The 25,418-nt window shown below is 44.2% G+C and overlaps 1 protein-coding gene across 4 annotated transcripts in view; it reads left to right on the top strand.

Annotated features, from left to right (window-relative positions):
* Positions 1-25,418, top strand: part of KIAA0513 (KIAA0513 ortholog) — a 52,849-nt gene that overhangs the window by 6,271 nt on the left and 21,160 nt on the right. For 3 of the 4 annotated variants that reach the window (XM_042438506.1, XM_042438507.1, XM_042438504.1), the window contains exons 2-3: positions 19,282-19,806; positions 24,957-25,056. In XM_042438506.1, coding sequence (XP_042294440.1) covers positions 19,451-19,806; positions 24,957-25,056 — 456 coding nt within the window. In that variant the 5' untranslated portion in view covers positions 19,282-19,450. Of the gene's footprint in view, positions 1-9,652; positions 10,028-19,281; positions 19,807-24,956; positions 25,057-25,418 lie in introns of those variants that run through there. The other variant, XM_042438505.1, reaches the window with a different exon arrangement.

Below are 25,418 nucleotides of genomic sequence, written 5' to 3'. Positions count from 1 at the left end.
CGATACCCCTTGCGGTTTGCAATAAGTCTGCCAGAAATGAGGATTGTCTCTTTTGTCCTTCCGACTGTATTGCATTATGCTCTTTCTCGGCATATTTGTCCCCGCTTTGTGATCACGCAGCTGGAAAAAAAGGGCTTTCCATCTGTTTAATTCTCCTTCACTCTAAGGATGGTGAGGAGAGGAGGGGGAGAATATCATAAAATGCTTGCTCAATCTAACCAATTGCATCAAACTCCAGGACCAAGATGCTGGGATTATTAAGTTTTTCCCCCTTTAAATGTGTTATTTTTGCAAAGATCATGCATCCACAGAAAGAGGCATCACCCTCTTTTCCTTTATTTTTTCTTCTTTTACTCCCTCCACTCTGTTGTCGCTGGTTCAGCTCTTAGCCTAGATACTCAACTCTCCAATGGTTTGAGGATTGCATTGCTGCAGTTGGTCATCTCTCTGTTGCACAAAAAAGATGGGAATGTGGTGCAAGACTGGAGGAAACTGGAGCAGCGCATAGGCTGCTGGGGGGCAGAGTTAATAGCCGGAACAAGGCGATGTGTGTATATGTGCGTAAAGGCTAGCAGCAGCAGTTAGCCCCAGCAAAGGATTTTAAAGTATAATTGCATTGGGTTCAATGGTTTTTGACAAAAGTAGCATCCCCCCTACGCACCCCAGTTTCTGAGTTTATTGCAAGATGAAATGCACCTTGGTTTAAGGATCTGTTTATGAGGCTTGTTTTGGAGTGAGACAGTTGACCCTCTGTATAAATAATCTGTGGATTCAACCATCCAAGTCTTGAAAATATTCCAAGAAATACACATTCCTTGTCATTTTATATAAGGGACACCATTTTACTGTGCCACTGTGTTTCATGAGACTTAAGCATCCACTGATTTTGGTATCCATAGGAGTCCTGGAACCAAACCCCAGCGGATACCAAGGACCCACTGTGATAGTAGTAGTAGTAATAATAATAATAATAATAATAATAATAATAATAATAGCCCATTCTAAATAATGGGACTTGACCATCTACAGATTTTGGTATCCATGGGGAGTCCTGGAACCAAACCCCAGTGGATACCAAGGGTCCACTGTACGCTTAAAACAGCCACAAAAGTCATTTAAAAGAAGAAGAAAGTAGAAAGATCATTAGAATTGCCTTCACCTCTGGCAACTTTATCCTTTTTGTCAAAACCCCGCAGGAATTAGAAGCTTCTATACAATTTCTCTATTTTATTTTATTCTATTTTTGATGCCCTTTTGCTCCTGTCAGGGGCCTGGGATGCCAAACCGCAGCTCTCTTGTGGCTTTGGTCTCTGTGTGTCATAAGGAAGTGCAAGTCCCTTGCTGTTTCACGAGGTTCAACTCTTCCCAAAGATCACGCTGCCCAGGTTGCCCCAGGCGCTGAACGGATGATGAAATAAAAAGGTTATTTCTGGCTTCGAGTCCCATCAGCGACGTGAGCTTGTTCTGAACAAGCGGCACTTTTGAAGCTGCACCTGCCACAGCGCATGGTGGATTCAATTGCATTGTGGTTTACAGGGCCAGAGCCTGGAAAGTGGCTGTTTTGAGGCAACAGAACTGGAAGGCCACTTCTGGATTGGAAAAATCTACTGCAAAAGCAGTTTTGGAGAGGTTCCAGATTTGCACATTGCCCACCATTGCTGGGGACCCTGTGATAGATCGTTGTTGTTGTTGTTGTTGTTGTTGTTGTTGTTGTTGTTGTTGTGTGCCTTCAAGTTATTTCTGCTTTATGGTGACCCTAAGGCAAACCTTTCATGGGGTTTTCTTGGCAAGTTTCTTCAGAGACGGTTTGTCATTGCTATCCTCTAAGGCTGAGAGATTATGACTTGCCCAAGAGTGAGTTTACAGAGCTGAGCAAGGATTCGAACCCTGGTCTCTAGAGTCTTATTCCAGCAGTCATGCCACTACTCCATGCGGGATCCTTAGATATAAACAATGTCCTTAGATACAACAGATCCTTAGATGCAACCAATGTGGCTGCCTCTTCTTTCTTTTCTTTGGAGGACCCTATGCTGCTATCTATCTCTCTTTTTTACAGAGAGGAAAATTTTCATGGACACATAGAATTTTGTGGGGTTTTTGGGCTCTCTGGCCATTTTCTAGAAGAGTTTATTCCTGATGTTTTCTCAACATCCATGGCTGGCATCTTCAGAGAATGTTGGTATGGATGTGACTGGTGTGTGTGTGTGTGTGTGTGTGTGTATACCACTCTCTTCCATGCCAGCCATAGATGCCAGCGAGACGTCAGGAACAAACTCTTCTAGGACATGGCCACATTGCCTGAAAAACCCACAAAAATCTATGGATGCTGGCTATGAAAGCCTTCGGCTTCACATTCCATGGACACCTTTGCCTTTCAGGGTTATTATTGGCGCCGGAGAGCTCAGAACTGGGCCAGAGCTTCTTACTTTTCAAAAAGCGAAATGCGTAGCCTTTGTCCTGAGATGCGTGCTCGCAAAAGAAAATGATGCCTCCAGATGCTTTGATGTGTCAGCAGTGAGACGCTGACATGAGCGGGCGTCTGACGGAATCGGCTGCATTGACAGCGATGGGAGCACAGTGCCGGTGTGCAGGTGGAAGGGGCTCACATTTGTCCTTTTAACATTATACAATTATAGTGCTATATTCCACTTTAGCTGCCATGGCAACATCCTTTGGGATTCTGGGGCTTGTAGTTTAGTGGGGCTCAAGAGCTCTCTTGGGGTAGTGGTTTGAGCATTGGATTATGACTCTGGAGACGAGGGTTCGAATCCTGGCTCGGTAATGCAAACCCAGTGGATTATCTTAGTCAGGTCACGCTCTTTCAGAGGATGGCTATGGCAAATCCCCTCTGAAGAAACTTGCCAAGAAAACCTCATGATAGGGTTGCCATATGTTGGAAACGACTTGAAGGCACACAACAACAGCAACAACAACAACAACAACAACGAGCTCTCTTTCCTAAACTGCAAGTCCCAGGATGCCATAGGCTGTTGCCATGGCATTTAAAGTAGAATGACAGTGCTGTAACAGGGTAGTGTAATAATAGTAATAGGCATAATAATAATTTATTTATATCCTGCCTCTCCAACAGGATCGAGGCGGCTTACAACACTGATAAAATTCATACAATAAAACACAATAAAACACATCCCATTATCTCTTCCCTCCTAAAATAACACATGATCATACTTCTATAGCAATAATAAAACACCACAATAAGTTCCATTATTAATGCTCTTTTATTTCTTTTTTATTATTTTAAATAAAATTCATTCATTAAAAAAAACCAAACCAGGAATGAACACGATGAATGTAGATCAACCTCACAAAAACGTTGGCAAATTCTTACAAAGGACATAAGGCATGAGTGACGTTATCCTGATCTTGAAATGCAAAGTAAATTTCCCCGCAGTTATTTGTTCTATTGGATTAATCCTTTCCGTAGATCAATAGAATATTACTTTTTTCCTCATTGACTTGATTTACATAGGAAATAAATAGGAACCGTGTAACCTCAAAGGTATTATTATCTTTCTGTTCTTTTGCTTGTCTTACTTGCCACGTTAGTTTTTCTGATAGTGATAAATTCAAAACCTTTTTAGAAGTAGGTCTAAACTGGGTGCTATAGGGGTCTTCCAATTGCTGGCAATAACCACCTCTAAATAAATTTAGTAATGCCAGTCTTGGATTGAGGGTGATGTGGCATTCCATCATCGGCTCTTTTATTTTTGATGCCTTGATTTTTGCAGGGGCTCTGGAAAAATGCATTGGAGAGCAAAGTTCCTATGGCTCTCTTTTGCGCTCCTAGGTATCTAGTTTGGGAATCGCCGCATTGAGGAAAGAATGTCCAAAAAAGCCTGAGCAGGCCTTAAGTTCATCTCCTCCCTGCTTTTCTGGTTGGGTGCCCCAGCTGTGTCCAGGATCTCTATGCGCGCACCGTTTGCAGAAGGAGGTCAGGAGATAAGGCGTGATTTACTGCCACTGAGAGCAATGCACTTGAAGATATGTTGGCATTCTGGCTCTGAACTTGCTCAGGAATTATGGGCTTCGGTGCATAATGTCGGCAGGGTTCCTCTTCGGACAGGATGTGCGCTTTGTCTCTTTGGCGAACGCTTTGGGAAAGCCAAACCTTCTTGTCCGCTTTGTCTCCTCCACCAAACAGGTGGATGATGGTTCCTTTTCTTTCTCAATTAACTCAGGTCCAAAACACACTGCTTTAACTACTCTGGCTCAGTGCTAGGGAATCCTGGAGATTGTATTTTATTGTGGCACCAAAGTGGTGTCCTTTATATAAAATGGAAAATCAAGGTTTGCTGTCTGGAATTTATAATTTTTTTGAATATTTTCAAACTGTGGATGTTTGAATCCGTGGATAAAAAATCCGTGGATAAGGAAGGCTGACTGTACATTTTCTTCTCTTTTTTACAGGCTTTCCTAAACTCAGCACCTAAACTTCAGGGTTCCTTTGCTTAAAATAGAAGCCTTGTGTGCTTCTTCCTCATTGCCAACTTTTGCCAACTTGTTGCCTGGCCATACCTTTTTAGTGTTGCTCAGCCGCCCATGTCCCAGTTTTCATTTGTGAAATGTCGGTGGTATTGCTTCCTAACTGATATGTTTTAAAAGCTTTTGTTGCACTGGCTTCATCAGTCACAGGGCAGGCTTGCAGGAGCTCTTTTCGGAGGCTTGATGTTCACACCAGAAAGAGAAACCAGACTTTTAAACTGAATAAGAAGAGAGGAAAGTATCTTTTTGCAGGTCACATCCTGTATTTCTTCGTTCCAGAAGAGGAACCAAAGGCACAGAACTCTTCTTGCTTTCCCGGTGGCAACTAAGCCTGCGACGTATGTGGCCTTGCATCATCAGAGAGTAGTCAAGATGACAAACTATTAATAAGGAAGAACACACAAATAAAGACTGCAGCCGTTTGCTTTAGCCTACGTTTTCTCTTCATCAGAATTAAGTCCTTCATCTCTCCTTGAGCCTGGCTTCCTCTCAGAAGGAGTCTGCAAAAAGGTTGGCACAGATCTCCATTCGCTGCTCTTTTTGGCACATCAGAGATTGCTGGCGGGATGTGCCTACAGGGCTTTGCATCCGGGTAGCTGTGAGCTGCCCTTGATTTGAAGTCCATTTGCAAGCCTGTTTATGTACAGAGAGTGAATGGAAGAGAGAAACCCTTGGACAAATCGCAGTTTAGCCATGAAATCCCACTGGATCATATTGGGCAAGGCACTCTCTCTCTCAGCATCAAAGGAGGACAAAAGCAAACCCACCTTGTGATAGGTTTACCTTAGGGTCACCATAAGTCAGAAACAACTTGAAGGCACACAACAATAATAGGTTTTGCCTATTCAAGACCAAACCACCTCTGGGATTACAACATGAATAGTGCATAACAATCCACAGCTGTGGAGGAAAATCTGCCTTCTCCTCTGGCTTCTGTGCCATGAAACTCAGAGAAAGGGATATACAGTATAATCCTTGCCAATTCCAAAGTTTTGGCCCTGGTAAAGTTTTGACCCAGGTAAACTTGGCCCTCCTATCCCATTGGATGTCAGGTAATCCTATTTGGATCAGCCAAGGGTGCATCTCTACACTATAGAAATAATGCAGTTTGATACCACATAAGTGCTGCAGCTCCATCCTACAGAATCCTGGGACTGGTAGCTTTACAAGGTTTTTCTGCTTTCTCTGCCAAAGAGTTCTGGTGCCTCACCGAATGACGAATCCCAGGATCCTGTAAGATGGAGCCATGGCAGTTCAAGTGGTGTCAAACTGCATTATTTCTACAGTGTAGATGCACCCTGAGTCTCCTCCTTGGCTTTCTGTACAGAGGGCCCTATGGATTTGGGAAGCTTGCCTCTGGGTTGCAAGGGGTCTTCAGCTTCAGAGATACACTCAGATCTGTGCAAGGTGCACTGGTTGAGGCTGCATTTTTGGTTGGCCAATGAAGGTATCGCTAGTGGATTTTGGATGTTGTTGTACTTTGCTACATGGCCAACGCAGCTACCCCTGGATATGTTTGAGGCTGTGTGAGGCCTTATTGGGCCATGCCCAGCTGAAGCGCAAGGATGAATGGCCGCCGCTTCGTTTCCTGCCTGACTGCCGCTAATTATTTTTTATGAGCGAATAAAGTTTGGTGGAATGATGAAAATAGGAAACAGGCTGTCCCTGCCGCTGCTGCTCTGGATGTTTGATTGATTTCCCAGAGGAAGCCAAAAGTGGTTGCACACAGAGAAGGGAAAAAGTGAGGTAGCAGAGCATCACCAAAGAAATAGAAATGTTGAGTGATGATTCTGCTCCCGCTGGAAGAAATTGCTCATCTGTCCATGTGCGCATGGAGCTCAAATGTTTTTTGCATTCCCAGGAGCTAAGTTCTGATCTTCCAGGTGTTTTGGACCTCAGCTCCCAGAAGCCTCATCCATCTTTCAATGGTCTGGGATTCTGGGAACTGAAGTCCACATTACTTCGAAGGCCAGAGTTTGGGAATCACTGGGGAGGCATTGGAGAGAAAGAAATGTTAAGCATTGTGTGTAATGTGGGTGGGCCAGCATAGTGTAGTGGTTTGAGCATTGGATGGAGACCAGGGTTCAGTTCTCTGCTCAGCCATGAAATCCACTGGGTGACCCTGGGCAAGTCACACACTCTCAGCCTCAAGGGAGGGCAACGCAAAACTTCCCTGAACAAATCTTGCCAGGAAAACCCCAGGATAGGTTTGCCTTACGGTTGCCATAAGTTGGGAACGACTTGAAGGCACACAACGCACACACACGCCTCCTATGGAATCCTGGGATTTCCCTTTGGCAAAGAAGCCTAAATATCTCACAAAATTACAGATCCAGAATCCCGTAGCATGGAACCATGGCAGTTAAAGCGGTGTCAAGCTGCATTATTTCCGCAGTGCTGATGCAGCCTCAAGCACGTGCCTTTGTTTTAGCGTAACAGAAGGCAGAAAACCACTTGAATTTGCACCATAGATATATAGGCAGGAGTCAGCTGTGTTGGCTGGAAGTGAGCAAAAGCCGCAATGTGTTTGGATGAGTGTGCTTTCAATCTGCGGGAGAGGAATGTTGCACAAACCCTGCTGCTGAAACAGAGTGAGTTGATCTCAGGCTGGGAAGGTGATGTACAAACAATGTGCAGGGGCTAGGCTTTTCTCTGCCTCAACAGGGTTCAAGCCACGAAATGGCTTAGGGATTTTTATAGGGGCAGATGGTCCCTCTTGGATGCATGTTTACTGCCTTGCATTGGAAATGCATGGCTATGTGCCTTGCTTGTAGACCCTCGTCTATGAAATGCTTTAAAACCAGGTTGGGCGACTGCAAAGCAGGCCGAGGCCATTACCTTGTATCCCATCATCCACACTGTTGCTCCAGCTGTGAGCAGAAGTTATGTCATATAGATTTTTGTGGGTTTTTCAGGCTATGGGGCCATGTTCTAGAAGAGTTTATTCCTGGCGTTTCACCAGCATCTGTGGCTGGCGTCTTCAGAGAATGCTGGCATGGAAGAGAGTGGTGTGTGTGTGTGTATCTGCAGATGTCAGCCACAGATGCTGGTGAAACATCAGGAATAAACCCCTTCTAGAACATGGCCACATAGCCCAAAAAACCCACAGAAATCTACGGATGCTAGCCATGAGGGCCTTCCACTTCACATTACGTCATATAATTTGACTGAGAAATGGTTTCTTTTTATCATATTTTTAGGTTGCTTTCTGGGGCCCGGGGATTCAGAACTGCCACATATTTGAGATGAGTTGGGTGCCTTTTGTGCAGTTCTTGGCTTTATTTTGGTATTGCGGTTCTTTGGTCGGCTTAATGCCACCCCAGGAGTCGGGAGTTATTTTTTCCTCTCTGGCTTCCTTTCCTTTTATTGCAATGGATGATGTTTGCCAGAGATGTGTCGCCTCTTGAATTGGACCCGGAAAAAGGAAGTGGCTGCCACCCAGCTCACTCTTGATAAGATTTCCTTTTCTTTTCTCTCCTCTCTGGCTCCCCACCACCTTTTTCTAAATGTCACTGAACATGAGTCACTGGGAGTATAATTCTCCTCCTCTGACGTGTTGGCACCAGATTTTCTGGCTGATTCTCCCTCCTGCAAGACAAAGAGGAGGAGGATTTGGGGGGGCTTTGCATTCGGATCATCTGTGCTCAAATGCTTTGTTGATCCTGGGTTTAGCGTGGAGTCATTTCTCTCTTTTTTTTGTTCTTGCAAGTTTGAAAGCTGGCAGAATATCCATGCCAGCTGTGCCAAGCAGACTGCAGTGAAGTGGGAGGCTAGGGGAGCCCATCCATGGCACTGGCAATGTACTTTGTGTCCAGGATGGTCTCCAACCTGGTTACTTTGGGATTCAACCGAGGAGGGCAAAAAAATCACTAAAAAGTAATGAAATAGAAAAATAGCCAATATGTTTAATACCTAGAATGTCTGGTCATGAAATAAGGGGAAAGGACTGTTTTTGTGACAGATAACAGAACAGGTCAAAGACTCATGGCTCTTCCTGGGCCTCATTCCCACTTAAAAAAAAAGCAGTTTGCGATCTTATGGCAGCCCTAAAGTGAACCTATCATGGAGTTTTCTTGGCAGTTTTCTTCCAAGGGGGTTTACCATTACCATCCTCTGAGGCTGAGAGAGTGTGACTTGCCCAAAGTCACCCAGTGGGTTTCCATGGTCAGGTGGGGATTCGAACCCTGGTCTCGAGAGTCATAACCCAATGTTCAAACTACATCGCACTGGTTCTTGGGCTTTCTTAGGCAAGGAATACTCAGATAGTTTTTCCCCCAGTACCTTCTTCTGAAATACAGCCTTCAGCACTTGGTATTTGTTGGCAGACTCCCATCCAAGTCCTAACCAGGACTGACCCTGCTTAGCTTCCAAGATCAGACAGCATCTGGGGCCTTTAGGGTATTTAGGCCAGCTTGGTTGCAGTTTAGATTTCATTTTCGAAAAAGAGATTTGCTTCACTGCTTTGCAATGAAGTGACAGTGTGCATGGCAGAGAAATGGACTCACAACATCACAAGCTACTGTATATACGCAACGCGACTATAAGTCGACCTCATGTATAAGTCGAGGGCGGATTTGGGGGACAAAATTATGGACTTTGATATGACCCTTGGACAAGTCGATGGTAAAATGTACGGACATGCAACAAAGGATCTAAACGATGGAGCAAAAGAAAACAAAGTCAAAGAGCCTACAGAGTTATGGCAGGCATAACTGTTTGTGTTCACAGTAAAGGTTGGATGGATGAGAGAGTAGAAGAGGGTCAGTGCTTCCAGGGCAGATTTTACTCTTGCCTTTCACCAGGGGATAGTTCATTTTTAAATAAGAGTTAATAAGTTGGATGAATTGACTCTGATTTTTTGGGGACAATTTTTTGACTGATATTTCTAGACTTATAGATGAGTATATACAGTAACTTTAGTTTTTTGTGGGTTTCTTGGGCTAAGTGGTGGCCATGTTCTAGAAGAGTTTATTCCTGACGTTGCGCCGGCATCTGTCAATATTCTCCAAAGATGCCAGCCACAGAACTATGGATGCCGGCCATGAAAGCCTTCGACTTCACATATACAGTAACTATTTTTGGAGCAAACTCTGGGAATGCACCTCAAAAGAAAGAAAGAAAGAAAGAAAGAAAGTTTGGAAGGAGAGTAGCCCCATGGATCTTCCATCCAGAGAGGAGCTGGGTGGAAGGAACCCATTTTTTGAGCAAAGTCAATGCATTTGCCATGCACACTTGGCTTGTTGGCATCTTTGGGGGGCGAGGGAGGTTGAAAGCAGCTGGTTGAAGGCACCAGAAGGAGGGCCGGCGTGGGTGAAATGAGGCTCACGGGGACCGTGACGCATGCCATGCTCCAGCAGTGGATGGATAATGATGATGCGATGATGAGGAGTGTTTGCATTTTTGCAGCAAGCTGGCATGAAATCCTGCCTTGTCTTAGCTGCGATCAGAAAGCCTTTCCACTCTTCTCCTTTGCGTGACTTTTCTCAGCTCATCTCCGCCGAAGGCGAAGGAGGCGAAAGGACAGGTAATCTCTTTTGCCTTAGCCGTGCGCAGCTGTCCCACAATGTCATCGGCACGCTCTGTGTTTTGCGTTCTTCGTTTCTTGCAAAGAAATGTGGCGGAGGCTTAATTCCCTACAGACATTTTGGGTATGCTTTGGGCTTCCCCAATTTGCGTGGGTGCCAGAGATCTAAGAGATATTTATTGTGAGTTGTGTGTTTCCTGCTTTCGTGATGGAAAGCGAATGGAGCCGAAGATAAATAACTTTTTCTCATTCCTGCAAAGCTGACTGTGCAAAGTCTGTTGACAGGCTTAATCCTCTCCTTGCGAACCGAGACGTTGTTTGCAGGTGCCTCTTGCATTCCTTATTGCTGTCATTTCAGTGCTTAAAGAACTGGGATTATAGCACAAATGAAGGCGGTGATCTCTTCCAACGCCCTTCTTTTATGTAAATAAAATTATACTGAAAATGAAGCAAGATGTTTTTCTCCAGGCGTTGTAGCTACAGAGGGGGAAAATGAGGTTAAAAATCAGATTAAAATTCCCTAAGCGGTAGGAATTCAACCACTCACGGACATTTCCCTTCTGTCCCCAAATTTCTAATATTGCAGAGAATGAAACATTGAAAATCATTCCTGTTTAGAAGTCTTCTATTTGCTGTGTTTGCGTTCCCCAGTAACTTTGCTTCCTCCTTTTCTTTGGATGCTTAAGCTATATTTCTATCTGCTCAGAGTTTTATGTTACAGTGGACCTTTGGTATCTGCTGAGGTTTGTTTCCAGGAGCCCCCATGGATATCAACATGCATGGATGCTCAAGTCCTATTGTATGCAATGGGGTATTTTTATTATCATCATTATTATTGTCATTACAGTGGAGCCTTGGTATTTGCTGGGGTTTGTTTCCAGGAGCCCCCATGGATACCAAAATCCGGGGATGCTCAAGTCCCATTATATACAGTGGCATCGTAAACTGGTGTCTGTTATATAAAATGGCAAATCAAGGTTTGTGTTTCAGAATATATTAACGCTGTGAATGGTGGAATCCATGAGTAAAGAATCTGTGGCTTCACAGAGCTGACTGTAGTGCAATGATAAAATAAATGGGAACTCAAGGGATATATAATTTTGGGGGAAGAATCCAAGAGCAATACAATATCAAATAATGGAAGCTGACAACTATAAATGACTAAAATATTTGTTGTTGTTGTGTACCTTCAGGTTGTTTCTGACTTACGGCAACCCTAAGATGAACCAGTCTGGTGTAATGGTTTGAGCGTTGGACTATGAACCCAGAGACCACTGTTCAAATTCCTGCTTGGACATGGAAACCCTCTGGGTAATCTTGGAGGAGTCACACACTCTCAGCCCCAGAAAACCCCATGATAAATTCACCTTAGAGTCACCATAAGTCAGAAATGACTTGAAGGCCCACAACAGCAAATTCCACCTTCTAATATCATAGCAATTGCTCCAAAGGAGACATTTTTATGCCCCCTGCTCAGTCATGGGAACCCATTGGGTAACTTTGGGCAAGTCACACTCTCTCAGCCTCAGAGGAGCTCAATGGCAAACCTCTTGGAAGGAATTTGCCAAGAAAACCCCAGGATAGGTTCACTTTAGGGTCCCCATAAATCAAAATTGACTCAAAGGAACACAATAACAACAACAAGATGAACCTATCATGGGTTTTTTTTGGGGAGGCTGAGATTGTGTGACTAACCCAAAGTCACCCATTGAGTTTCCATAGCCAAGCAGGGAATTGAACGCTGGGCTCCAGAGTCATCGTCCAACATTCAAACCACTATGCTATTCACTGACTCAAATACAAGGCGATAAAACAATATAAAACCAAAACACCCAAAGCTTCAGAAAACGAGAAAGTTTTCAGTGGAGATTTAAAAACAGCAAAGGACGGAGGTTGGAGAATTGGTCTTGTCTTGATAAATGCAGGTTTTCTATGTCTTCCGCAAATAAATGGCTAGATTTGTCTCTCTGCAGGTTGAGGGAAGTCTTGAAAAGCTGAGCTTGTCAGGAGAAATAGCAGGGTTCCTTGCCTGGCAGAAGCATCTGCTGCTCTGTGCCTTTTTCTGATGCTGCATTTGCATGGAAGGCTGCAATTATTTTGTAATGAGGACAGGAGGCAAAAAGAAAGGACCTGCCATGCAAAGGGAGGAGAGAAAAGCTGGAGTCATTGTGTCCAGCTGGGAAAATAACAGACCATGTTTGACTTGGGCAAGGAATGGTTTTGTCTTTTCGGTTCAGCAAGCTGACTGGGAGGCTGAAAAGCAATGTGTGCAAGAGAGCGTGCGCACATATCCTGCGCTGTTACTGATGGTGGGTCAAAAACCAAGCATGTTGTAAATCAAGAGCATGGTGTAATGGTTTGAGTGTTAGGATACTGGGAGACCAGGGTTCAGCCATGGAGACCCACTGGGTAACTTTGGGCAAGGCACACTCTCTCAGCCTCAGTGGAAGGGCAAAGACCAACGACCTCTGAACAACTATTGCCAAGAAAACCCTGCAGTAGGCTTACCGTAAGTTGGAAACGTCTTGAAGGCACACAACACAGACAGGCAAGCAGGTGGTTTAAACATAATCCTCACTGTTTGCATCTTCATGTTAAGCTTTGTGGAAAGGACTTGCCTGCACAACGGTCCTGCAGTGCAAGCCCTGTTGTTGTTGTTGTTGTTGTTGTGTGCCTTCAAGTCGTTTCCGACTTATGGCAACCCTAAGGCGAAGCTATTATGGGGTCTTCTTGGCAAGATTTGTTCAGAGGAGGTTTGTCATTGCCTTCCCCTGAGGCTGAGCACATGTCACTTGCCCATGGTCACCCAGTAGATATCATGGCCAAGCGAGGAATTGAACCCTGGTCTCCAGTTTTGTTTGGTTTGTTATCAGTGGGTTTCATAGCCAAGCTGGAAACTGAACCCATGTCTCCAGAGTCATAGCCCAAAACCCAAACCACTACCCCACGCTGGCTGTCAGTATGACTCCTATAATGCTCCTTTGTACAAATCAGTCTTGCCGTCTTGCAGTGGTAAGACCTGAACCCAGGATACTTGGAGCAGACGGTGCATTCCTCACCTTGGCTGCATCACTTTTCATTCCATTTATATTAGATGAATTGTTTTATTTTTAAAAACCTTTCTCAGAACACTTGGCACCCATCTATATCCAACATCGTCTGACAGTAGACTGTGAAACCCAGGAGCTAAAGTTAGAAACCTTCCGAGCCAGTTTCCCCTAATGAACCGCAGGATGTAACAGGGCTGATAAAATGTATAATGTGGATTATTTTGGGATGCTTTCTCTTGGTGAAGTTTGCCGGTCATGAGTCAGGCAGACAGTCAGCTGGAGACGGTTCTTGCAATGCGGGCCGGTCCCTTTGCCCAGGTGTCCTTGCAGGTTTCGACACCACAATTGTACAAATTGCATCCTCAGCCTGGTCCTAATGATGATGGCTTTGCTCCTGCTTGGTATTTCTCTCTTGGAAAGACAAAATTTAAAATGCACAACAGAGGTCTGAAGTACATGTTATGGAGAAAGAAGAATGGTTTAAACTTCAGGTTTTATAATCCTCCAGACCTCCCTTTTACCTATTCCTCTTCTGGCTTTCGGTGCCATAATTTCGGCAGCTGAGCCATAGGCTACTATTGACTCTGATCCTGGAAATTCACAGGCTTGTTGCTGTTGTTGTATGCCTTAAGGTAAACGTGTCACTGGTTTTCATGGGCATGTCACACCTTCTCAGCCTTACAGGAAGGCAAGGACAAACCTACCCCTGAAGAAATACAGTGGGCCCTTGGTATCTGCTGGGATTTGGTTCCAGAACCCCCTGTGAATACCAAAATCCATGGATGTTCAAGTCCCATTAAATATGGTGGCAGAGTAAAATGGTGTCCCTTATATCATTCAAATAAGGGTTTAAATCAGAAAAATTGAGTTGATTTTCACATGACTTAGTTAAAGTGGTGTTAACCCAAACGGAAAGTAGACGCAAAATAGACAAAAGCCACTCCTTTTTACTTTCGGAAAATCCCAAAGTTAAAAAAGAGTGGCTTTTGTCTACTTTCCGTTCAGGTTAACATCACTTTAACAACGACATGTATAAAAATCAACCCACTTTTGCAGGTATTTTCCAGCTTTTAAATCCTGTTTTGGCATGGGATTTCCCTGCTGTGATAAACTCTGTAGCCTACAGAAGCATACACTACTACATCTTTAGCTCAGTTAGTCTCAAAGGTGCTACCAGATCCCTTTGCAGACTGATATTCCAGACTTATACGGCTGTGTCTCTGAGTTTTACCCCTTGGATAAACCGTAGGAGAAGCTTGCCATAAGTCTGAATCAATCTGAAAGTGTGTGACAACAAAAGCAAAGAAGAAGCAGTTTCTCTAAATATTCCTGGTCCCCTTACAAACAATTCTAACTTGACCCCGCAAGTGATCAAGTGAAGGACACTGGGCAAAGGTTTTCTTTTCTCTCTCTTTAAAGCTCGGGTGCTTGTCGCTTCCAGTAGATGATAAAGCCTGCGTGTTTTGCTTTTACGCTTTGAAAGGCAGTCTCCCTGTTCCGTGCTTTGCTCATGGCTTATCAGCTTCCTAGGACAAAGTGTGTTTTCTCCAACTGCCAGCTCCCTCGGGCAAGGAATGCCCTTATGCGTCTCCAGAGTCCTAAACATGGCATTGGGATGTAAGGACATTTCTGCCAGGCGACACAGCACCACTGTGTCATGCGTTCAGCTTCTTACTCAGAACTCTGGAAAAGCTGGGCACAGCTTATCTCAGATTAAGATGCCGCATCTACACAGGCAGAATGAATACAGTTTGACACTGCTTTAATTGCCGTGGCTCAATGCTCTGGGGAGATATTAAGGGGCTATACAGATTGCTCCTTTAGGTTTTTGCCTGCTGATGGAAAGGCAGCAAGCAGTGCTAAATTCCCCAGGGAAGGAGTTTCAGAGCCTGGATGCAACCACTCCAGATGTTTTGGGTTTCAAGTCCCATGACTCCTGACTGTTGGCCAAGTTGGCTGGGGCTTCTGGGATCTGAAGCCTAAAACAAATGAAGGACCAAAAGTTGGGAATCACTGGTCTAGGGCTTTGTAGGCCATTGCCAGCCCCTTTCATTGTGCCTTGAAACACACCAGCAGCCATTTGAGCTGTTGTAGCATCAAGGTGCTCCTTGTAATTTGTGGCAGAATTCAGAATTTTGGTATATGCATGTTGTATAGCACAGAAATAAGCCGCACTTTACTTTGTTGTTTTTTTAAAAAGGTTTATTGAATTCTTTTATTAATCCCCGGAAGTCTTCATAAAGCTTGCGTTTCTGCTGTATTGGCACCCTGCTTAACTCTGTGTCAGATCCTTCTGGAGTTGGGTCAGCAAGTTTGCAAATCCTCATTACCAAAGTCAATGCTGAAGGAGGCGCTGAGTAATTTTTATGCCATGGTTGACTTAGGAAACCCTCTTAGGGATAGCCTTTCTTTTTCTTTGAGTTACGATAATGCAGCTTCTTTTCCACCCATCAAAAAGGAGCATTATAGGACAGGGACACCACTCCATTTGCATCTGGCCTTCCCAGAAAACTTTCAAAACATTGGGGTTGTTCCCACTGGGCATTTAATCCAAATCGTGAATCGAGTCCGCTCCGGATCGAGAATTCGATTCATCAGGGCCGTTGTTCCTACTGCAAACTTGAAAACGTACCTTATTAATTTGGGCTCTCCACCCTCCATGAGATAAGCTTTTGGAGGACTTGGAATAAGCTTGGTTCTGATCCTTTTTTGGACCACAACTCCAACGGCCATGCTGGCTGGATGATCCTGGGAGTTATGGTCCAAAAAAGGCGACTCTTCCAAGCTCTGCGTGCCTTGCTAACTATCTGAAATGTCCGCCGGCTAATTTGATGTCAGGTCTTTGTCACTCTCAGCTCCGGTTTTGCAATCGGTTGGCAAAGCCTGCGGGGTCCGGTGACATTTATCTCCATGCCTCTCTGCCTGTTTAATTGTTTCAGGGCTTCCGCTGTTGACAGCTGTCCTCCAGCTGCCATTTTAGAAGCTGCTGTTAAGGAGAAGGTGGGCTGGCTGTTGGTATGGAGATCTTTCTGTGTGTGCGCGCATGTATTTTTATGGCTTTGCCTCCTTGGACTAAAGGTATACTTTAAGGCCATTTGCTGGAAGAATGTGCACATTTCCTGGCGTTGTCAGAACTTTCTGTTTCATTCTGGGAGATGGCGCAGTTTTGGAAAGCAGACGTGCCCAAGGATTGTTTTATTTCAGCTCCGTAGCAGGAGGCTGGCGTTTTTGTGTGCAGATCGAAGAAAAGAGATGCATCGCTATCATTATTGTAACTCTTATTTTTATTTATATAAATTCTACCTTTTCACCATCACGGCAGCTTACAAAAGTTAAAACAGATGCAGCTAACTGGCCCGGGAAGTGTAACAGGCAAATAGGCATGCTGTTTTTAGCATGTGTTTTAATTGTGGTGTTTTTGTGCACCTTCGAGTTGTTTCTGACTTACAGTGACGCTATCATGACATTTTCTTGGCAAGATTTGTTCAGAGGGAGGACTTTGGAGGCTGAGAGAATATGGCTGCACAAGGTGCCCAATGCGGGTTTCCATGACTGAACAGGGATTCGAACTCTGATCTCCAGAGCCTTATTCCAGCTCTCCAACCACACTGACTGTTGTAGTTGTAGTGCTATGATTCCACTTTAACTACTGTTGAATTCTTGACTCTGTAATTTGAGGCGGCACTAGAGCTCTCTGGCTGAAAATTCTAGTTTTTAGATTCTTTCTAAACTTTAAATCCCAAGATCCCATAGGATGGTGTCATGACAATGAAAGTGGAATCGTAGTGCTATAACTGTGGACTGTGAAAGGGCCCATAGTCCAACACTCAAACCACTGTGTCGCTGGTTTCCATACTTTAGGCACCCAGGTGTTTCAGACTTGAGCTCCCAGAAGCCCTTGTTGGCTTGGCCAACACTCAAGAATTCTGGGAACTGTAGTCCAAAATCCATTGGGCTCCATAGCATTATATCATTGTTGGCTGTAAGGTTCCCCACCTTTGTGTTCAGAGAATGTGTGATATGGAAACCCTTTGCAGTACTCTGGACAGCTCCCTCAGCTTGTTTTTGTACTATTTCTCCCACATGTAAGAAAGCATGCAGGAAGCTTGAAAGAAAATATACCTTTCCTTCAGGGTTAGAAGAAGGTGCCTGATCCCTTTGCTGGCCCTTTGCTTCGCTGAGCTCTGGCCGCTGAGAGCCAAGCTTGTCTGTATGGATTTTAGAAAACCTCCCAAAGATGCTTTTGGGTAGTTTCTGAGTGTAGAACCAGAGGTGTTGAAGTAATTTATGGCGTTATATCATGGATGGCTTTAAGGTTGGTGATGGACGCAGAAGAATAAGGAAATTCATGGCGGTATATCAGGAGAAGTGACTAATGATTACAGCAAAAGGAACAATGAATGGAGAAAGTGAGGAGGAATCTTAGCTCAGTAGCATAGAGTATTTGGGTTGCATGCAGAAGCATCAGGTTTAGTCCTGGCAGGTGCCTCAGATATCAGGAACTGCTGACCATCCTTCCCCAACCTTGTGTCCTCCAGATGCATTGCTCTGAAATAATCCAGTTTAGCACCATTTTAACTGCCATGGCTCCAAACTATGGGATTCTAGGATCTGCAGTTTGTTGTGGCACCAGAGCTCCCCCATAGAGAAGGCTAAATATCTCACAAAACTACACATCCCAGAACTCCATAGCATTGAGCCATGGTCATTTAAGCGGTGTCAGATTGCATTGTTTCTACAGTACAGTTCAGAGCAGACTAGACCAATGTCTTTCATCCTCAACGAATGGTCATGTTGATGTGTTGCAGCCCAACACATCTGCAAGACACTGACTTGGAGACGCATGGCATAAACAGAAGAAGTCTAGGTGGACAAATTGACCTGGTACAAAGCAACTTTTAGGGTGTATTCATGGGTGCTGTGATCATTGGAAGCTGGATGTTTTGGTTTTAGAATACAGCATGGTCTGCTGTACCATCCTGACTTGCCCCCTGAATTGCATTTCTCCAGCGGTTTAACCTCTGCTCAAAGAGCCATCTTCAGCCACGGCATTTGAAAAAATTATGATGGATAGCTGCGCACAAAAAGATATTGAGCTTAGAAGCACTTCAAAGCTCAGCCTTCTGAACTCTTAATGCGGGAAAGTCTGTGCAGGACCTCTGAGCCTGCAAAGTTTCCACTGGGTTGGGTTTTCAAAGGTCTCCCAAGAGCCTATTGATCGAGAGAGATTGAGACAGTGGGATCTTATGAGAAAGAAGCAAGGCTTTGAAAGCCACAGCCAAAGGGAAGCGGCGTTTTAGTTTGCATAACATCATTTTGGAGGAATGCATTTTTAAAAAGCCCAAATATATATATAGCTGTACTTGCTCTCTTAAAAAATATATATATCTAAATAATGCATGTAAGTGGCAGAATGACTTCTAATCAAAAAAGGAACCTATCTGAAGGAAGAGGGAGACAGTGTGGTGTAGTGGTTTGAATATGAGACCAGGATTTGAATTCCCACTCAAGCATGGAAATCCACTAGATGGACTTGGGCAAGTCATAGTTGGAGGCATCAAATGCAAACCCCTTTGGAAGAAGTTTTGTCAAGAGATGACAAAAGTTGGAGTCAACTTGCAGGCATATAGCAAGAAAAATCTTACATACGTTGCTTCTAAGTACCCCATAAATTATGGGTGGACAAGTGTAGGGGAGAAGTTGGGAGCCATTTTCCTATCTCCATAGCTATCTGTGCGCCACACCAATCCCTCCGCATGAAACCAGAAAATTTTGCTAGTAGATAAACTGGGGATAAAACAGATTTTAATGTATCCAATGTTGTGGGACAATCCCACATTGTACTCTAGAGGAGAATCACTCCTCTTGGGAACTTAGAGGAGCAATAGTTCTTATGGTTTCCCCACATTGAGCAATCTATTTGGGCCACACAATTCCCACACTTGGCTGTTGTGATGAGACTGCATTGAACACATGGGTTTTGTCAGCCTCCAGAGAGAAATTTCCATCTGTGTTAAATTTAGCTCATAATTTAATGGTTTTCACTCAGTGGCTGTTGGCCCTTTTTCTGGTCTTTGGGGAAAACCCAGTCTTCCCAAGTCTTGCAGTTAAGAGCAGTTCCCATCCCTGAAAAGATATAATACTAAATCTTAAGTAATTATAACAATTTTGGTCTGCATTGTTTGTTTGTTTTCCCTCCTCCAGATGCTCTGAAATAGACTTGGCCAAAAAGGGATGTTTTGCAAGTAGCTGGATTGCTCCTAGGTGCCATTTTTGTCGTTCCTTTCCAAATGGCTTCCAGGTTTCTCCAGTAGGCAAATTCTGAACCTAAACCTGCAGTCCATGGTGTTTGTCCCACACATTTCCTTGCATCATGGAGGCCGTTGACGTCCCAGTGGGGAACCTCATTGACTTTGACTCTGAGCCTTCCACCACCACCACCACCTCCGAATCCCTCCCTACTGCCTCCCCAGCCACCAACGGCAGTGGATTGCTGGAGCACCTGAAGGACAATGTAGCCACCGTAGCCGAGGAGAGTGATGCCACAGAATCGGCGGACAGCGAGAATGACACGACGGACTCGCCCACCCATCACAGTTGGAATAACCACCGCCGCTCTTCCTCGGAGTCCTACTCCTCCAACCAGAGCACCGAGTCTGCCAAGGATGAGGCCACAATGGAACAGCGGGAGTTCATTCGGCAATATGTGGAGAAGCTCTTTACAAGCGGGTGAGTGTTTTGACTAACCCAATGTGGCAACTTTCCATGTGCTGGTGCATATGGGGGGACCCTACCAACTTCCTTCCAGCATGCTAATGCTTCCCATAGCTAATCTCTTGAGTATTGTTAGTGTGTGTGTGAGGAATTTCAAAGATCATCCAATCCAACCCCCAGTTAATTCTGGAAGCCCACCTTGGTGGCTCTGCTGACATACAGTCGATCCTCCACATCCATTGATTCCTTTCCCACAGATTCAAGCATCCACAGATTGAAAAATATTCCAAAAAGTATAAATTCCCAAAAGCAAACCTTGATTTTATATAAAGGGCACTGTTTTACAAGGCCATTGTATTTAATGGGACTTGAACATCCACAGATTTTGTTATCCAAGGTGGGCACTGGAACCAAGCCCCAGAAGATACCAAGGGCCCACTGTATTTGTTGGGATCTCCCATCCAAGTACTAACCAGGGCTGACCCTTGTTAGCTTCTAAGATCAGATGCGATCTGGTGCCTTTAGGGTATTTAGGCACTGGATTATGAGGATCCCCATGATACAAACCCCAGGATTCTATGGCAATTAAAGTGGGATCAAAGTGGTATAATGGTTTAATGTGAAAGAGACATCAAAGTCTGGACATGGACTCCTTTGACTACATCTCCCAGAATTTTTGCCCATACTGCATGGGGGGGATTTTTGGAGATGCAGTCGCCCAAAAGTGACTTTTCTAAGCTCCAGGCTTTTCTCCCTGAGTTTGGAAGAAATCCCCATCCGTGTCTCACTGCTGTCATTTTGCATCAAACGGCTGAACTGTTTGGCTGCACCTTCAGCGCGTTGTCTCCGTGTGCAGCTCTCTCTCTGCTGGGGATGCCTGGAACGGCACGTCCCTTGCTCCCCGGTCGCTCATGATGCGCTCCTGTTTCTCGCTCTCCCCTGTTCGGGTGCAGGCTGCTGAAGCCGTTTGCAGAGAGAGCTCCAATGCTTTTAAATTTTAATACATTGAAATGGGTTAGGTCTGAGTTTTGGGGAGACAGGGCTTTCACAAATAAAAGTACAACATTGTGGCACAGCTGGGGTGGGGGAGACAAAATGGGCACTTTTCGTATCAATCATTTTTTCCTTCTTCGGCCACTGCTGGCTCCTCAGTTTGCAATTTCCAACATTGTTTTGCAGGAGCTGATTATATTTTTTTATCTTGGAGGGGTGGAAGAATATTCCTCATCCTCCATGTGCTACAAGCCATATGCCACTGCCTCCCCCCCCCCCCCCCCAGCAGCCATGCATTTGTTTTAATCTTACTTTGCCTTCTCTGCATCACCTACATGCAAAAGATATAATCCAGTGTGATGGAGGTGCCAAGATTACAGGACTCCTCTGTTTGGTTCTGAGCGGTCCACCAACAGTGCTAGTTTTTTCCCTAGAGGTGTTTGGCATTTTCCCTTAATCCTATTTTGATGCCACATCCTTGTTGTCCTTGTTTACAAAGGAGAGCACAAGGCAGATCCTTTAAAATAGCAGAATAACATCACGGAACCAGTACAGTATAGCAAGCAACCAATGAATTAAATTAGAAAGGTAAGCAAGGTACAGTCAACCCTCCATGGATTCTTTATTCATGCGTTCAACCATCCACACCTTGAAAATATTCCAAAATATTGAAAATATTCCAAAAATATAGAAATCTCAGTAAGCAAACCTTGATTTTGCTATTTTATCTAAGGGATACCATTTTACTACACCATTGTATTTAATGGGACTTGAGCATCCACACATTTTGGCATCCATGGGGGGTCCTGGAACCAAACCCCAGTGGATACCAAGGGTCCACTGTATAAGATTTTTGGCAATTGATGTTAGTTTGATAAGTCAGTGTTTCCTTTTTGATACAAATACACGTGTGAAGGAATAAATTATGAAAAAGAACTGATATACGGATCTGTGAACCAGATGGGTGAAAAGGTACACTAATGATGTAAAGGAAACTGGTACCATTTCCATCTTTAGTAATTATGTCTGATATTAATAAAGTTAAAAACAAAACAAAATAGAGCCACATGGCAATACACTGTGCAAAGGGCCGGCAACACCAGTTCATATCTATCCCCAGAACAACCTTCTCTAGTCACTGGTTTGATTCTGCAAGGCAGTGCTTTACTTTTCTTCAGGAGCAAAAGCAATTCAGAGCTACTGAGTTGGGTGCCGTCCATAATCCTTTAATTTAATGCAGAAACGTGGTTCATTGCATCATGCACGGCTCGCCTAATGTGATTTGAAAAAGAAGAGACTTTTTTAAAGCTCTCCATGAAGGCGAGTAAAGGAGGAGACTCAAGGGTTTATAAGCCAGGAAAGGATTTGCTGGATTTTGCAATACAGTTTTTGGCTCCGGGGGAAAAAAGTGGTAGCATCCTCATGGAAGGTCTCAAAATGAAGGCAATTTTGTTGATCCAGGAGTAGGTCTTTCGACTGGTGGTTCTTGCCCACTCAAGACCAGATCACTCCTAAATACTTTGGATTATAATAAGGATAGCTCATAATCATACACCGTTGTTGAGAAAATTTCCATTTCCACTCTGAGGTTTGTGGGGATTGAAACTAAACTTGGAGGGACATTTTGCAGGGAGATAATAGCAGATTGTGTCATTGTCCTGGATAGTCATAAAGTCTTGGGGCTTGTACCCGGCTCTGCTACACCAATGAATGTCACAAAATCTCCATTTTAGCCCCGTTTGCTGCTTGACTTTCTTACAGAGCCCCACAAATTTGGAGTGTTTGCTTCTTAATCTCTACCATTTCAGATGGAGGGAGACATACAAATCTATGCAAGGCACAGTAAGCACAACAACAGAGTCCAAGAGATGCTGGAGTTGGCAACTGATGTTGTTGTCCCTTCAAATCAAAAAGTCTAGGGAGTTCAACCCACCAAACCCTGGTTTTGTTACCATCACTTGGAGGAAACCAGCATGTTCCCCATTCAGCTGCGAGTCACTGAACTAGGAGTTGACTATGGGGAACATGAAGTCACATTAGTATCCCTTAGTATAGTGTTTCCCAAACTTTGGTCCTCCAGATGTTTTGGACATCAGCTTCCAGAATTCCTGACTGTTGGCTAGGCTAGTTGGATCCTCTGGGAGCTGAAGTCCCAAACATCTGGAGAACCAAAGTTTGGGAAACACTATCTTCACATGTAGAGCAAGAAGATCTACATGTTCAGATCATGTCACCTTGTTGATGATCAGGAACCCAGGATCATTATCTCCTTGGTGATCAGGAACCCAACTGGTCCGTGCCTATCTAGAATTAGGGAGCCAACATGGCAGAACATTCCTGTTCTAGTTTCTAAACTTCTTTGGTCCTCTGGATGTTTTCTCAACCATTTCAGTCCTTTAGATGTTTTGGATGTCATCTCCTGAAAGCCCCAGCAAGCATCACAGATTCTGGGAGTTGGAAGTCCCAAACATCTGGTTGCAGACCACTGTTCAAGACAGCATCATCTGAGCTCCATTGGTTAGCAGCAGTCAAGTCGTCCTCTCTTACTGTCTGTTTCCACTTTTGCTAATGGAATATAACTGCAGCAGGGTCTTGAAAGAAAGGACCTTGTGGCCAGATCAGGAAATTATTAATATTATTTAATGGCAAGGTTTTGGGGATCCAGTGAACATGAGCAAGACCGATCTGTGTTGAATCCATCCTTCCTTCCTTCCTCCATCACAGAGAAACCCACCCACTCATTCCCTCCTCCTTGCGCTCTGCGAAAAGACATTTTCGTTGGCCATGTTCTTTACCTCCCTGGCTGAGTCACGCTTCACTTTTGACTTAATAATTGTTGCCCAGGGACATGGAGGCTGTGTCATCCCAACGCAGAACAAGAGGCTTCAGCGGCTGCGATCCAGCGGTGTTGGCTGCATTTGCTAGCATTTCTTTTCTCATTCCGTTAAATTGCGGTTTAGCAATTCTGCTCTGAGTCACCATGACCCAAATTACCATTATTTAATGTCAGTGCGGTGACCGTGTGTGCATTCATGTGCATGTGTAATTGTCGTTCTTTCCTCCTTGCTCTTCTTGGGCAGATCTAATAATTTTTATTGCGCCCTTCCTCCTTCAGATTTGATGAATGATTCAGGTTTCTTGAGGAGGCAACACTTTATGCTCCAGCTTCTTATGCTACTAGGCTGGTTGTTGTGGTGGTTGACCCAACTTTCTTTTGGAACGATATGTTTTAAATGTTGCAAACAACATAAAATATTAGGTCTCCTTTATCAGAAATGCTTGAGACCAGAAGTTTTTTGGGTTTCGGAGTGTCTTGGATTTTGGAATATTTGCAAGTACACAATGAGGTACTTTGGAGATGGGACCCAAGTCTGAACACAAAATTCATTTATGTTTTATATAACCTTGTACACATAGCCTGCAGGTAATTTTATGTACAATATTGTAAAACAATTTTGTGCATGAAACAAAGTTTGTGTACATTGAACCATCAGAAAGCAAAGGTGTCACTATCCCAAAATGTGGACCATTTTGGATTTGGGAATGTTTCGGATTTTGGAATTCTAGATAATGGAGACTCAACCTGTATGAACCATTTGTCAGTGCTCTGAAGTTGCATTAGATTTACTGTGATCAATATTTGGCTTATTGGCTAAGATTGGGGGTGGGAGGAAAAGGAAAAGGGGACTGAATATGGTAATATACATCTAAATTAAGGAATATTTATAATGGAAAAATTTAATTTTTTCAAAAATCAGCAAAGTTCAGGGAGAGGGAATGCATTCTAGTGATGGGGAAGGCCAATGGCAAATGGGATGGGGACCAAAAATATTAGCCATATTTAAGATTAAAGGTTTTTCTGCCACTGGTAAAGCTTTTGGAGAGGCATTTTGGCTTTTTAGAAAGGGAGAAATATCCAGACAAAATCAGGGAAATCTCCAAACATTGATATCATGGATGGTATCACCATCTGGGGAAACCCAGAGGGCCTGATTCGCTCCCACGGCTTCAGGTTCCCCACCCCTCTGCTAAAAGAAATGTGAAGCTGACTGTTTCCATACTGGATATGGAATTCTGGGAGTTGTGGTCCCTGCAAAGTAAATTTCCCTTGCTCTGGCTCAGCTTTATGCACATAGGAGACTTTTTGGTGTGTTGTGCTTTTGTGATTCTAGAGAGGAGTTTGACCAAGAAGAAAAGTCCAAGTTCGGGGAGCTGTGCAGCGGGGAGAACTCCAAAGGCAGAGAGTGGTTTGCCAGATACGTGAGTGCCCAGGTAAGGAGACGTTTGGGGTTGCAAATGGCAGGTTTAATGAGATTGTGTTCTTTAGGGCACCTCCGGATTCTGGTGAAACTCTGCATGGGACCCATGCCCTTTAAGTAGTCATCTTTCACAGAGTGTGTTATTTATGAGACATTGGAACCCATCCACATGAACCAGGAATTCTCCTGTGTTACTAAGTTCCATTCTAGAAGACTGCAATCTCATCTGAGCCTGGAAATGTTACTTTACTAATCCTGCTGAGCCTCTTCTTTATCTCCTACGTTGCAAGAACCTATGCCAAACTGATCCTGTATGTTGAAGTTATCCTCTGCAAGCTTGGGGACTGGAGGCTTGTTTTTTTCTTGAATAAAGGC

This window comes from Sceloporus undulatus, chromosome 8 (assembly GCF_019175285.1).
Source record: "Sceloporus undulatus isolate JIND9_A2432 ecotype Alabama chromosome 8, SceUnd_v1.1, whole genome shotgun sequence".
Classification (NCBI taxonomy): Eukaryota; Metazoa; Chordata; class Lepidosauria; order Squamata; family Phrynosomatidae; genus Sceloporus; species Sceloporus undulatus.
The sequence above is the reverse complement of the archived record's forward strand: the minus strand, read 5'-3'. Positions and strand labels throughout refer to the sequence as shown.